At 45.1% G+C, this 13466-nt stretch overlaps 1 protein-coding gene across 2 annotated transcripts in view; it reads left to right on the forward strand.

The window, feature by feature from the left end:
• The first annotated feature begins 497 nt into the window (after positions 1-497).
• Positions 498-13466, forward strand: part of ATOSA (atos homolog A) — a 47919-nt gene continuing 34950 nt past the window's right edge. The window contains exons 1-2 of one of the 2 annotated variants that reach the window (XM_071568458.1): positions 498-516; positions 1322-1606. In XM_071568458.1, the coding sequence (XP_071424559.1) occupies positions 1591-1606 (16 nt within the window). In that variant the 5' untranslated portion in view covers positions 498-516; positions 1322-1590. Of the gene's footprint in view, positions 517-806; positions 1607-13466 lie in introns of those variants that run through there. The other variant, XM_071568457.1, reaches the window with a different exon arrangement.

A 13466-nucleotide genomic window follows, 5' to 3' on the forward strand; every position in this document is an offset into this window, starting at 1 on the left:
CTTTAGCTGGCCTAGATCTGGGCCCCCGCTGAAATAGGGACCCCCATCACCAGGGTGTCTTGCTCTCCATTCTCCCTGGTGCATTACCAGCGCCTCCGCTGCGGCGGAGGGGGCAGGAGGGAGGTTCGCTCTTGGCAGCCCCCGCCTTGACCTGCTTTGCCAGGCAGCTGCGCGGGGCTGACGCTTCGGGGAAATCTGAATTTCTACCGGATTAAGGCGGTTGTATAAGCGCAGCCCAGCTGACTGCATTGTTTCTCTGCATAATATAGTTATCAGTGCGAAGTGAGGGCCAACCACGGTGCTGCCGGGCAGGGGCTGCCCCGGGGCCAAGGGCGCTCAGAGCCAGTCCGGCCGTGGGGGCGGATCAGCCTCCCGGGGATCGGGCACTTCACACCTGCAATCGCCTTTATACAAGGGCATATAAACCCTGCGGTCACGGGCCTGGGCTCCTCTGGGCATGCGGAGGGCAGCTGGGCGGGCGGAGAGGGAGAGCCGGCCAGCAGCAGTGCGGGAAAGGTGCGGTGAGCTGCCGGGCCGGGGCCGCTCAGGGGGCGGGAACCTGTCAGCCAAAGCACTGGGCGGGGGGTGAGGTGGGAAAGGAGGCTGCCGTTTGGGCGAACCGATAAAGGCAGCGGTGCCTTTTGGGCGCGGGGCACGGGGTGGCCACGGGCCGCGCCGCGTTGCCGGGACAACCGCGCTGCCCGGCGAGCGCGGGGCATTGGCCGCCTCGGGCACGTGGGGGCGGGTCAGGGCCGGGCGGGCCCGCCCGGGGGCAGGATGAGCACGGGGCGGGGCGGGCGCCCAGCGGGGCCCGCGGTCCCCTCTGTCGGCAGTCGAGCGTGGCGGGTGCCCCTGGCCGAGCTGCCCTGCCCTGGTTTGCCCGCCGCCGGGCTGTGATGTGTGTGCCCCGCTCGGCGGGAGGCGGAGAGTGCCTGGCGGAAAGGAGGGGAGTTAGTCAGCGGCGAGGAGGAGGAGGCAGGGCCGGAGGCAGAGCCATGGAGAGCAGCGCTGGGCGGGCGGGGCGAGCTGTCTGACCGGGGCGCAGCGCGGGGACACGGCCCGGCAGCCCGGGCGGCAGCGGCGGGGCCGAGGATGGAGGTGCCGCGCAGCCCCCCGCCACCAGCGGCCGGCCCGTGACGGGGCGGGGGCGGCGGCCCCGACGGGGCGGGCGGGGGGCCGCTCGCTGCCGTCCTCGGGGCGGGCGGGCAGGAGGGAGGGGACTCCGGCAAGGGGCTGCAGTCGCCCGGGGCCGCGGTGACTCAGAGCCGGCGCGGCCGGGGGTGAGCCGAGGTCTGTTGTTGTGGGATTTTTTCCCCGGCAGGTTATAAATAGCCCCGCGCGGCGCCGTGTCACGGAAGGACACCCTGGCCCGGCGCGGGCAGAGGCCGCCGCGCAGCCTCCCCCGGCCCGGCGCCGCCAGCCCGCCCGCCCGCGGGCCCAGCTGCCGTGGCGGCGGGGCCGCCTCCCGTCCGCTGTCCGCGCTCCTGGAGCTGGATTCGCAGCGCCGGTACGGGCAGCGACAGCCCGGCCCCGCGGGGACAGCCGCGCAGCACCTCGGCCCTGCCAGACCCCGCTGAGGCTGCAGGGAAGATGAAGCCGGAACGAGGTAAATGGCTTAGCAGTATATTTCTTTTTTGGTTTGGGTTTTGGTTTTTGTTTGGTTTTTTTTTTTTTTTGTCTAGGTTTAAAAGTAACACGGTGGTTTCATTTCGATGTTATCGCTCTATTTCCTTATCTCCTCCCCTGTCGTTTTGGGGGCTGGGAACGGATCCAGGTACTCGGGCGCAACTCGGGAAATGCCAGTGGGAGTGGGATGTGGAAGGTGCCCCGCGAAGGGGGTTACAGCCCCGTGTCCTGCCTGCCCTTCGGTTTTCCATTGTCTTGGCTGGTTGGAAGGGAGACAAACGCCGGAGCGAACTGCTTTGCCGTGGGAATGCTGCAGTTTGTGTGTCAGATACAGCTGGCTCGTTAGCACAGACCTGCAGTGCTGAGACGAGAGTCGGTCAAAGGCAAATCGGGCATCGACAGACAATGCCAGCAGATGTACAAAAATGTCCAAATATAGCTGAAAAAACCCCGAAAATAACCATAACTTACATCTGTCTTGTTTTATAAACTGACAGTGCCTTCCCCCCCCCCCCCCCCCCCCAGTTTTAAGGGCGATACATCATAACAAGCATGCTGAAATATAAATGTTTCACGATCGTTTGGTTGCATCTCATCTGGATTACTAACATCTGGTTTTACAGAAAAATAAAGTCGGCAGTCTACATATATGTTTATAACACTTGAGCTCTTTTGCCCTATAGCAACAGCTGCTGACGCCCCTAGAGTTGGAAATATGTCATGACTTCTATTTTGATCCACAGGAACAGTGATAATTGATTCCTGTTAGTTAGAGCAAGAATATTTTTAAGCAAATTGTATGAGTGCTCATCGTAATATTTCGAGTGTTAATTAAAAACAATCATCTGTATTTCTTAAACTTTTAATGATTCTATTGTTTATCTAGTTGCTTTCATTTTAAAAACATGTTCTATTTATGTTACGATCACTTTGGTGTTTTGAGAGACACTTTAATATAGCTCAGATGTCCATGTATTAAATACTAACACTTACATGACGTACATATCTTAAATAGGTTTGTTAATGACACATATGCTAATAGCGACACCACATAAATGACCATTCTTAGGTGGATTTCTTGTCGGTATATGCTGCAAGGATTATATGGTGTGATGATAGCACAGATAGTACAGCAGTGATGGTAAATTAGGAGGGCTTAACTACTAGGAATTTGAAATGGGCTTTTCTCATTGCTTTCCTCCTTGTTTCTCAACTGCTTAAACCTTTACATGACCGATTGCAGCAAGGATGGTTGTTTTTAGAACATCTTTAGATTTTAATACCAGACCCTAAAATTTGAATATTGTTTACTGTCAAGGTGAAATTAAAATTCAAAATAGCCAGATAAAAACCCAAGTCAGTATTTGCAGCTTTAAAATGTTCTGCTCTAGCAGTTCGAAACATCTATATGACCTTTGTCTATTCCTTTCTTTAATTTTTAGGCAGAAGAAGTTAGAACATTGGAAACAGTAGCCATATGATAAGTGATCAGATGCTTTTTTTTTTAACCAATCTAGTGTAGAGGGAACCAAATTTGTAGAGGTTACCGGGGGTATTTTTTTGTGGTTTCCCTTCCCTCCCCATCAAGGTGGCAGTTAATAAATTGTGATTCTTATACATTGTAACATGTACACAAACTGGGTAAAATCTTTCAATAGTAATATCTTGAAATCCTTTTAAGATAATTAGCCAAAATCTTGAAATAAATCATGGATCTTGCCAAACCCAACAGCATCTCCAATCATTTCAGTAGATCCCCTTAGCTTAACTATGTGCTAATGTAATAGAGCAATACCATGCACAAAGGGGGTTGTGAAAGTGCTACCTAAATGCCACATGCGGCCCACAGAGACTCTTAGGAGGCACGAATCATGCAAATGTTTACACGCGGTTCTTTCTGCATAGCAGCTGTAGCACAGGATACAAGCAGTCAAGTGTGCAGTCACCTGCTTCCAGTCGTCGGAAATTAACAGCGAAGGACAGAGGAAAAGCAGACCACTCAGTTTGTCACTTCTCTTCAGATCTTTAAAAATCCTGAGAAGACTGTAAATTCACACACCAAGTGAAGCATAAAGAAATAGACTTAAAGAGGCTTGCGATGTTTTGGGTTTTTTTGTCATTCTTACAGATAATTGTATCAGAATCAATTTGGAGCAGAGGGATGCGGTTCATGTTGTTAGAATTAAGCTCAGCACTGCACTTTAGATTGTAATGCCCAGGCAGGGTGGGAGAGGTATGGTTTAGTCTTTGTTGTACTACCAATAAGATTCTTGTTATCCTCAGCAAAGATGGGTGGTTCAAGAGAAGAAAGAGGACATGTAAATGTGCAACCACTTTTACCACTGAGAAGTGTTATAGAATTTTTAAATTTAAGGAGGTGAGAGGGATAAAGAGAAATGAAGAAAACATGGGAATTTGGCCCCAAGGTACTTTCCTTCCTTTATAGTCAGTAAAGTTCAAAAATAGCAGATACAAACATGTAATATGTGAGAGCAGTACAGAACAGATGCAATGCAGAGTCCTGCATAGCAAACCCTATGGAGCAGTTTTGCAGGTGAGGAAGAGCAGGAAGAGAGGTTTGAAAGTGCAGGTAAAAATGAGGACTTATTCCTTTGCCATGCACAGGCACAGGGCATTCCCAGGATGTATCTCATGAGCATCACTCAGAACTTACCCATCAGGTGAGGTGTGAGTGTGGAGGGACAGTCATAATCACATTCCCATAACTACCTCTGTACTGTGTCTAGTGAGCGCAGTAACTAAAATGCTGATGGCTACTGCTTGGCTTTACCTTTCCTGTGCTGCCATTCTTAAAACAAAGTGTTGAAGGATCTTTAAATACAGCCGTCACGTTGCCTCAGCTGAGGCTTCACCAGTGCCAGGGAGAAGAATGATTTAGCTCCCTTTCTTACATACAGTGGTTTTCGAGTGACGTTTGAGTTTTTTGGGTTTTTTTCTTTCTGTAGTAACAACATATCAGGTTACCTGGCTTTGATCCATGATACCATCACGATTTAGTTTCGGCAGTACAGCTGCCTAGTCAGCTGCTTCGTGCTGCATGTTTGGACTGCTGTTTCCTTTCTCAAGTACAGAGCTTTGCTCTTGCTTCGATTGAACTTCGTTCTAGTGACTTCTGATCGCTTCACCAGTTTATTGAGTTTGGAAGACAGAACTAGACTTTGTAGCAGAGTGCTTGCAAACTCTTCCAGCTCGGCTTTGTTCATAAACTGTACAAACAGTTTCACCATCAGAGTAATGAAAACATTGCATAATGTCAGGGTGATAGCTTGCTGTCAAACTCGGAAGGCTTGTTATGTACTCTTAGAATACACTTGGTGTACAACTGGAAAAAATCCTGTGGTTTAGATGAATCTACAGTATAGTCATATTTTACTGTGGGAATGTTAGAAGACATGAAAAGTCTTACTATAGTCTAAATAGCTCAGTTACTGCTTCTTCCTCCTCCCTCCCCCTCACTACATGAATGATCATTTAAAGGAGGAAGACAGGTTTGTTTGTCTCTAAATGCATTTTAGCTGGGTTTTATCACCTCATTCTAGTCTTTTCTTACTTTTTTATTACCTTGCTTTGTTTATTCCTCTACTTTGTGTCCTCTGTATAGAGACTAGTTGATTTTCACTTGCAAAAAGCAGCTGTCTCTTTCTGAAGCATTAATTCTCTCCTTGAGATTATCCTAATTAACAGAAATGGCTTTATGTCTATGAGAGAGGAACAATCAGTCTGAAGATTGACTTGCAAAGGAGGAAGAGGAGGAGAAAAAGCAAACTCAGATACATGCCTCTGGGTCTGATTGTAGTAACTCAATTAGGAGAGTTTCTTCCACATTGCTTGGTGGTTTGGTATGGAAAGAGCTAACTTCTGTTTCAACAAAAGTCTGTTTACTACCTCCTGTTGGAAACATACTTGAAGGATTCCTGTATGTATCTGTGTGGAAAGCTGGAGGAAAGATAATGCAGATGAACAGTTGATGGAATGCTTTTCTTCAGATTCTTAGGAGGAAGCATGAGGAGGCATGGGGCTGGGAGGAAGTCAGCTGAACCAGTGTGTTCACTTAAGGAGTTACTAAGTTAGGAGATCTGGATAAGGCCCTTGTTTTTAAAAACAAGAGTTAATTTTAGGCCCTGTATTAATTGTGGAAGATTTTGTGGAAAGCGTTTTAGCAAAGATGGTGTGCTACAGAGTATGCAAATTAGGAAATGAAAATAGATATTGAAAAAGAATGGGTGTTGTTTTAGTGTCCTGTACTGCACTGTGATACACGCACTTTAATTTTATAGTATCTTCTCAGTGAAATGTCACAAAGCACTTAAACTTTTCCGTGGTAGAATGATGTAGCCAGTAAACAAAGTAATAAACTGGAAATGAGCTGCTTCCTGCTCAGTGGAGTGTCACTCCAAAAGCGTTTGGGCAATGCTTCGGGCTCGGTTGCCACAGGTAAGTGCAGGTTGGGTGTTAATGAGGTGGCGGTGACGCTGCTGCCTGGCCCGGGGGAGCCGTGCGGGCAAACACGCTCCGCATGTGCGGGAAGGGGCGTGAGGTGCGGGAGGCTCCCTCCGACGGGCAGGAAGGGCTGGGGGGTGGCTACTTTTCCTATCTGGATTACTTTCAGATAAACCCAGCTTCTTTTCTTATAGAAAGAAAGCCTAAAGATGTATGGGAAGAAAAAACCCAACCAAACTGACGGGTGGTCAGGATATTGTGCTGAGATTCCATGAAGCCATCCAGCTCTAATCTTTGGGTACAGCAGATTTGCCCTGATAACGCATAACATATAGATGAAGCATATGAGGGACCAGGAACGTGAGCCTTTTTTTTAATTTAATTGAGGGTGAACTTTAGATGCTTTCAATACATCTCTGTCCTTGTACCCAAGAAATGGCAGTATAAAAGCTTTTATTAAATTTATACCTCAAAACTTTAACTTAGAAGAATCTTAGCTTTTAGCGGGTTAACTTTTTAAAAAATGTTAGGCACCCCCCAATAAAATCCAAATATATTAATTTGTAGAATGGAAAATCTCAAGTTTCAGTTTGAAATGCCTTCTTACGTGACAGTTTTCTTAACCTGTTCTGCAACTTGTACCTGTTACCGACAGTGAGGCAAGTCCTCCTGTTGCAGAAGTATTTCTTAGGTTGGAAAGGTGCTTTCATTGTTGTTCAGCAGTGAAAGTTCATGGCATACCTGTTTCTCAGAGAGAACCATACTGGTAACAACTTTGCCATTTTCTTTTTGTTTGCTTGATGTTGTCCATACTGCCTTCAGAGGGACTCTCCTTGCTACAACAGATGATGCTGGAGTGGCATTTAGGTGGATATTTTGGGGGTTGTGGATATGCCAAGCCTGTAGGCCTGGGCTATATAAACTGACCCTTCTGATCATATTCTTTACTTGCTGAAGTGAAAAACTTTGGCATGCCAGATCAGATCCCTGGGCCGAAGTGTATTACATTGGACTTTGTTGTTAAGGGCAGTGTTGAAACTATTACTGGATCTGAGGTCTGCCAGTTCCTAAATGTTTTTAAAAATAAGCTAACATTTATAAATACAGATTCTCATGGGAGACAAGGGTTTGCTGCCAACTGAAATCCTGCTTATTCAAATTAGAAATCTTGTGTAAAAACAGAGTAACTGAGGAGAACAAACCGGCTATATGACATTTGTTAAAAGAACTTGCTCTGTCTGCTTCACTGTTTGCAAAATGTTTTTGTTATTTTGACAAACTTCTACTAATAGCAGCTTTTTATTGGTGGTGAAATAGCCATGGCCTTTTACCTTCTCAGCAACAAGTTTAGAGTAACAGTCCAGCAGTTACTATATTCTTTTAGTTAATAAGATCTTCCAGTTTCACTGTAAATATAGCTGTAATTACTATCTCCATTCTGATGGGACTTGATAAACCAAGTTTTTTAGATTTTTCAAAGTGTCCCACATCACTGTCTTTCAAGCAGGTATTAAATTGTTTAGTCTTTGCAGGTCATTTATATTTAATGTGTAGGCAGAAGCCAATTTTTAAGTTAAAATTGTTTTAGAAGTGCATGTACAATTGTTTGATTACCTTTGTACTACAGAGTATTGAAACTCCCTGTATACGCAGGCAATTAAGGATGAATGCAAATACAGAAAAGTGCCTCTTGGACCTGGGTCGGTAGTTGGACTTTGGAAAGCTTCACTTTCATTACATATTCTTTTTTCTGCTTGTCCTGTGCAGGGTGGGATGACTATAGCTACAAGCACGTGGCCAAAGCCATGTGAGTTATTCTTGTTCTCCATGCATAACTGTACTGGGATTGGAAGAGAGACTTCTTTAAAAAGGCTACTTGTAAACAGTGTAATTGCGTTGTAAGTCATGAAAATTCTCCAGCTTAACATTTCAAAGTTATTCTGACCAAATCAAATCCAACTCACTTATATTAGTACATTTTCTTCCTTGTTAAATGGGTCTGACTGGTTCTTTTGGCTAGTGATTTTTAATGCTAGCTTTGGGACCAGAGTTGCTATCTGGGATGGTATTACTACATCACATTGACTCAAAATGTGAAGATGTAATAGGATAGTATGAGGATGTTCTTGGGGATAATTTGGAGAGGAGAGCTGTGTGTGAGTCAACGGAGGCAGCTGAACACATAGGGAAAGAAGCACTCCACAAACATGTAATACTGACACTTTCATGTCTATGCTGATTGTAAGAATCCTTGTAATGAATAAAGGTAAACAAAGTAGTCTTACTGAGAAATCTTCTGAACAACTTTGTTTAAGTGCAATAGGAGAGTTCTTCTCCCCTCATACACATTTATTTTAATTTCACTACTTTACTTTTTATGGGCAGGCATGCAATCTCTGTCCAGGTATGTAGTACCCAGTAACCACAGGGCACTCAGATTGCCCTCTTAGCAATGATCAGTGCATTTCCCAAACCTGTTGACTCCTCCTGGGGAAAAACCAAGTTGGATTTTCTTTTGAGGTATATAAAAACAGAATGTATCTGAAATAAGGGCTCTGGTTGCACACGAGCCATGTCATCTGTTTTACATTACACAAGCTAGTGATTTTTTTTTCCATTAAGATCCCTCGGAACCAGGTTGGTAAGTAAGTCCATTTTTGATTGTGAACTACTTTAGTGAGTCTATAAGCAGGTGACTGCTTGTACTAGTTTAACCTCTTAATGGTGCTTGCTGTGTATGCAGGATTCCTTTTGCCCACTGATGAGCCTTCAGGATTTCTGGGGCATATTTCACACTTCTCTGTGCTGCAACAAATCTTCTTTCTCAGGGTGCTATGCAAGTATCATCTTGTTGTTGGGTGTAATGGGAGAGGGAAGGGCAGAAAGGGAGAGAGCGAGAATTTTAGTAGAATTGAAGATGACAAGTATTATCCCATATCCTCAGTACAGTGGGAGGTGGTAGGGTGGTAGCTGGTATCTTCTGAGGGACAAGGGAAGGAGAAAGAGAGGTGCAAGAAGACCTGCTGTGGTCAGCACACTCTTTTTTTTCAGAGCAATGGGAAGTCCTTCTCCCCTGCCAGGTATTGTTCTCCTTGATTCCCTGCCAGGGCACTAGCCCAGCAACGTGAGTGAAACAAACCGTGGCTCAAACTCACACTTCCAGGTAGGTCAGCAAATTTGGTAGAAGGCTTTGTTTGCAGACTTGGAGGGGCAGAGAGGGTGTGTAAGAGCAATATCTGAGTAAATGTCTGTGATGACTATTTACTGAAGCCATAACTTCTGTGTTAGCAGAGAGTGAAGTTTTGGTATGTTGGGCTGATGCTTTTTTTTCTGTGCAGTTTTCTGTAAAGCCACAAGTATTGGTGCATTTCCTTTGCATGTTAGAGCATAATCTTTAAAGCAGAGCCCAGTAAGACTCCTATTTACTTGCTGTCTTTTATTTGAGCTTTTGATTTTGATTAAGTAGTTGAATTTGAGAGTATAGGGAAGAGAATAGGTGCATCAAGAAAAAAAACAACTTTAGTAATTACAGTGATGTGGAGTAGAAGAAGAGGAGGCTTCTACTGATAGGAGCTGAGCAGGGACAAAATTGTCAAGATCAACAAGGACTGGCAATGCACAGGTAGGTCAAAGAGATTAATAGCAACAGTCAAGCTGCTGAAAGGTAAACTGTTTTTTCTCTGCTGTAAAATTCTCTAAAAATAAGTCTTCAAGCATATTTTCTGTGCAAGTTTTCCCATTCCAGTTGCCTTTTACTGAAAAGTATTACTTTGCTTTGATTTCTTTTGAGGGGAAAACAACTTCTTCCTTTTGAAGAACATGCTATTTGAATGGCCAAAGGAATTTTGTGCACCGTGGAGAAGCCATGAGAAACTAAGTATCTGGAGGGCTGGAATTGGAGAAGGCTGGTTAAGGATTGCTGCCCTATTACTGGCAGCAGTACTCACACTGTAACTTCTTACACCAGGATGACACAGACAAGGTGTGAAGGACCCCTTTCAGGAGTCTGCATGCTGTTAAAAAGCAAAGGAGTAAAACGAAGTAGCTAATTTAGGCATGGGAAACAGTAGGAATAGTTGATAATACTAGAAAAGTTTGAAGGCAAAGATCAGTGTAAAACTGGTAGAATACAACCTGCCTCACCTTACATTGAGTGGGTAAGTTCACTAAACTAAAGCCAGCCATAACTGGCTGTTACTGTGCTGCTTTTGGATGTTTCCTCTTATAGTTTGCTGAATTAACAAGTTTCTATGAGAAAGTGTTTTGGATCCACTAGAGGAAAAGTGAAGTGATGATGCTTGATGTACATTGTATGTTCTCTCATCCCATCTTCGTGTTGAGAATATGTAATGGCCTTTTATAAATGTTGTAGGACACTTTTTGTAAACTGGCAGTATTCCTTCTTGGTTTAGTTTCTACTATGAAATTTTGAGCAGCTTTGTGATGCACACTTGACTTTTTGGTTGTTTGTTTGTTTTTAAATCATAGTGCAACTGTTGCCATCTGATGCTTTCAGCTTCTGTAGGTGTGCTGTAGGCTCTGTGTAGTCTTTCTCATTCAAGAAATTTGAGTTTAAACAATCAGTAAAAGGAAAACTATACATAAATAAAAAATGTGAGTGATATATCTCGTCACCTCTTTAACATGCTTTGCAAGCATGAAGAACTGACCTCATCTTTGTTCTGAGGGATTGAGCATTTGTGGCTCTGCAGTGGGAGAAGGTAAGTCTGTCTGTACGTGAGCACTTGGTGGGTTTATGTTCTGCAAATTAATAACTCAATCCAAAATGTTTGTTTCAAGGAAGGGATGTGTTAGTAGAAGTGTATTTTTATTTTTAGGTTTTCTCTACAACTCGCCTGTGTAAACACAAGTTGTCATGCAATCACTTAGGCTTTGCTCCTTAGAGGTCACATGCACACCTTGCTTTTCCTGCACATGGCAGGGCTGGAATCTGAACTAGAGTGTTTTTCTGAACTGGCTTGTTACTAGACATCCTGTGCTTTGGCATGGCCCTCCAAAGGCTGAAACTGGGTGTTTTTTGTAATGTTGGCATGATACCAATTATGTCTACTGGCAAGTGCCTCTGAATTGATGTGTAGGTCAGTTTATACAGAGATGAGCCACACTTGGCTCTGATTTCCCACTTCGTGCAATGTGTAGGACTGCTTACTCCTGAAGTTTGTCTTCAGGTAAAGTCCATTGTTATGAAGATCTCATTTTTTTTTATTTTTAGAAGTGTTATCCTGTTTGTGGCAAAAAGTGAGTCAAAATACCGTCTGTTTATCTTAATCATTACTCACTGTTTTGCACAGTATTAAAACTGCAAGTGGTACTTTAGTGCAGCTATTTTAAGCTACTTTATGATGATGAAATCTGCAGCTTAGGATCAAGTCCTATGTATATCTCTATGTGCTACCATATTCTCTTATGTTCAGTCACATTAAGTACCTTGTGCCTCTGGAATTTGTGGAAGAGTAAAAGATCCAATTGATAAATGAGCGGTGTGCTTCATGGTGGGGTTTTTTTGGTGGAATTTCTATTATTGCAGTTTCTAAATTTAGCATTTTATTAGGCCAGATGCATTAATTTCTGGGGTGTTCTTCCACAGGAAGAGAGCTCAGCTCTGCATACCTATGGCTGATTTAGAACTGTAAGCTTAAAAGCTGGAGTGTCAACATGCTGTCCTACTTTTACTGTATTTGAAGAATATCTGGTGTGAAAAGGATCTTTGCAGTTGCACTCCAGAAGGCCAATGTGGGGGAGACTGTTCTGGAGCAGTGCAGTGGGTAGGTATGTCTATCATCTAGAGGCAGCTGCTCATCAGTAAAGCATTGTTAGCTGGCCTGTGAAAACAACTGGTGGCTCCTGAATGCTGTCTCTGCTGGCCTCTGTGGGAATTGACTTGGGTGTTGATGCTTCTGCCTCTTGTTAGCAAAACTTTTAAACATACTGTGCTTACCAGTGTGGTATTTCTATTACTCCTCCCATTCCTCCTGCACATATTCAATAACTGTTTCATAGAATCAGCCGAGTACTTTTCTCAAGAGCTAGGTAGTTGCTTGAATAAGGAAACTTGAAATTGCTTTTTCAGAGAACTGTGTAAACTACTGTGTTTTCGTAGAAGTAAATGTTCCATGAAAGAAAAATACTTGAAAAGCAAACTGAGATAAAATATACAGGAAGCTTGAATGTCAGTGACTAATGAAATGGTGCATTTTGCACATAACTTTCTGTAAGGCACTATCTGTATCTGCGATCTTTAAATGGGCCAACTATTAAAAGGTATCCAACCTTCCTCGGATAAAATGTCTATTTAAAAATCTTGTATAGACTATGTTTTCTCATACCCACAGCTAAATGATACTGGTATATAAAACATGAGTAGAAAAAAAGTCATTCTGTGAAGTGGCATGTTTTCTGTGCTCTGGAATGGGTTAGTGAGTGGTACTGGATTTTGAATGTGGTTGTGAAGTCTAGTTTGGTCTGGACTTCTCATAGTTTCATGGTATCTAATTACAGAACAAGAGTTTTAGTCTTGTTTTGTGATGTGGTTAGGCTGAGAGTAAGATAGGGTTTTTTGTGCTGATTATGTTTAATATGGTGAATGTCATCTGACTTTAGTACTTCTAAATAGGTAGGAACTGGATGAAATTGTTTAATGTAGACAGCATGTTGTTTAGACTGCAACTAGAATAGTACATGATGTTATGAGACTGCTCTTGTGAAACAACCTCAAATTAGTCCTCAAAAGTGCCCATTAAAAATACTGAAGTAAGAACTACAGCAGTGCAGGGAGAGCTGGGACGGGAGTTCCTTCTCCCCACTGCGTGTGCCGTGAGGGTCAGTGGAATGAGGCAGCCGAGCCACTCCCGAGTGGGCTGAGCAGTGGAAAAAGCGCAGTGGGAAGTTCGCTGGCCGGCAGGAGGGCGGACCGGCGACTTTTTCCACTCCAGATGTAAATATTCATCACCTCGCACACACACCGCAGCTCGGGCTGGCTCCTCAAGCCGGTGCTGTGCGGGAACATTCCGTGTGTAGTGCCCGCGCACAGACGCACGGCAGCTGTTCTCGCTGGTCGTGGCGTGTCGCGGTGCGGGGTGCGCAGTGCCCGTGCCTGGTGCGGGGTGCGCAGTGCCCGGTGCGGGATGCGCAGTGCCCGTGCCTGGTGCGGGGTGCGCAGTGCCCATGCCCGGTGCGGAATGCGCAGTGCCAGTGCCCGGTGCGGGGTGCCCGGTGCCCGGTGCGGGGTGTGCGGTGCCTGTGCCCGTGCCCGGTGTGTGGGTGCGCAGCTCCCACCGCCGCGGTGTCCGGGGCAGGGCGGGGGGTGCGCGCCCCGGCACCGCCGCGCTCCCACGCGTGTCCCGCACCGCCGGTCCTGG

Source organism: Pithys albifrons, chromosome 13 (assembly GCF_047495875.1).
Source record: "Pithys albifrons albifrons isolate INPA30051 chromosome 13, PitAlb_v1, whole genome shotgun sequence".
Taxonomy (NCBI): Eukaryota; Metazoa; Chordata; class Aves; order Passeriformes; family Thamnophilidae; genus Pithys; species Pithys albifrons.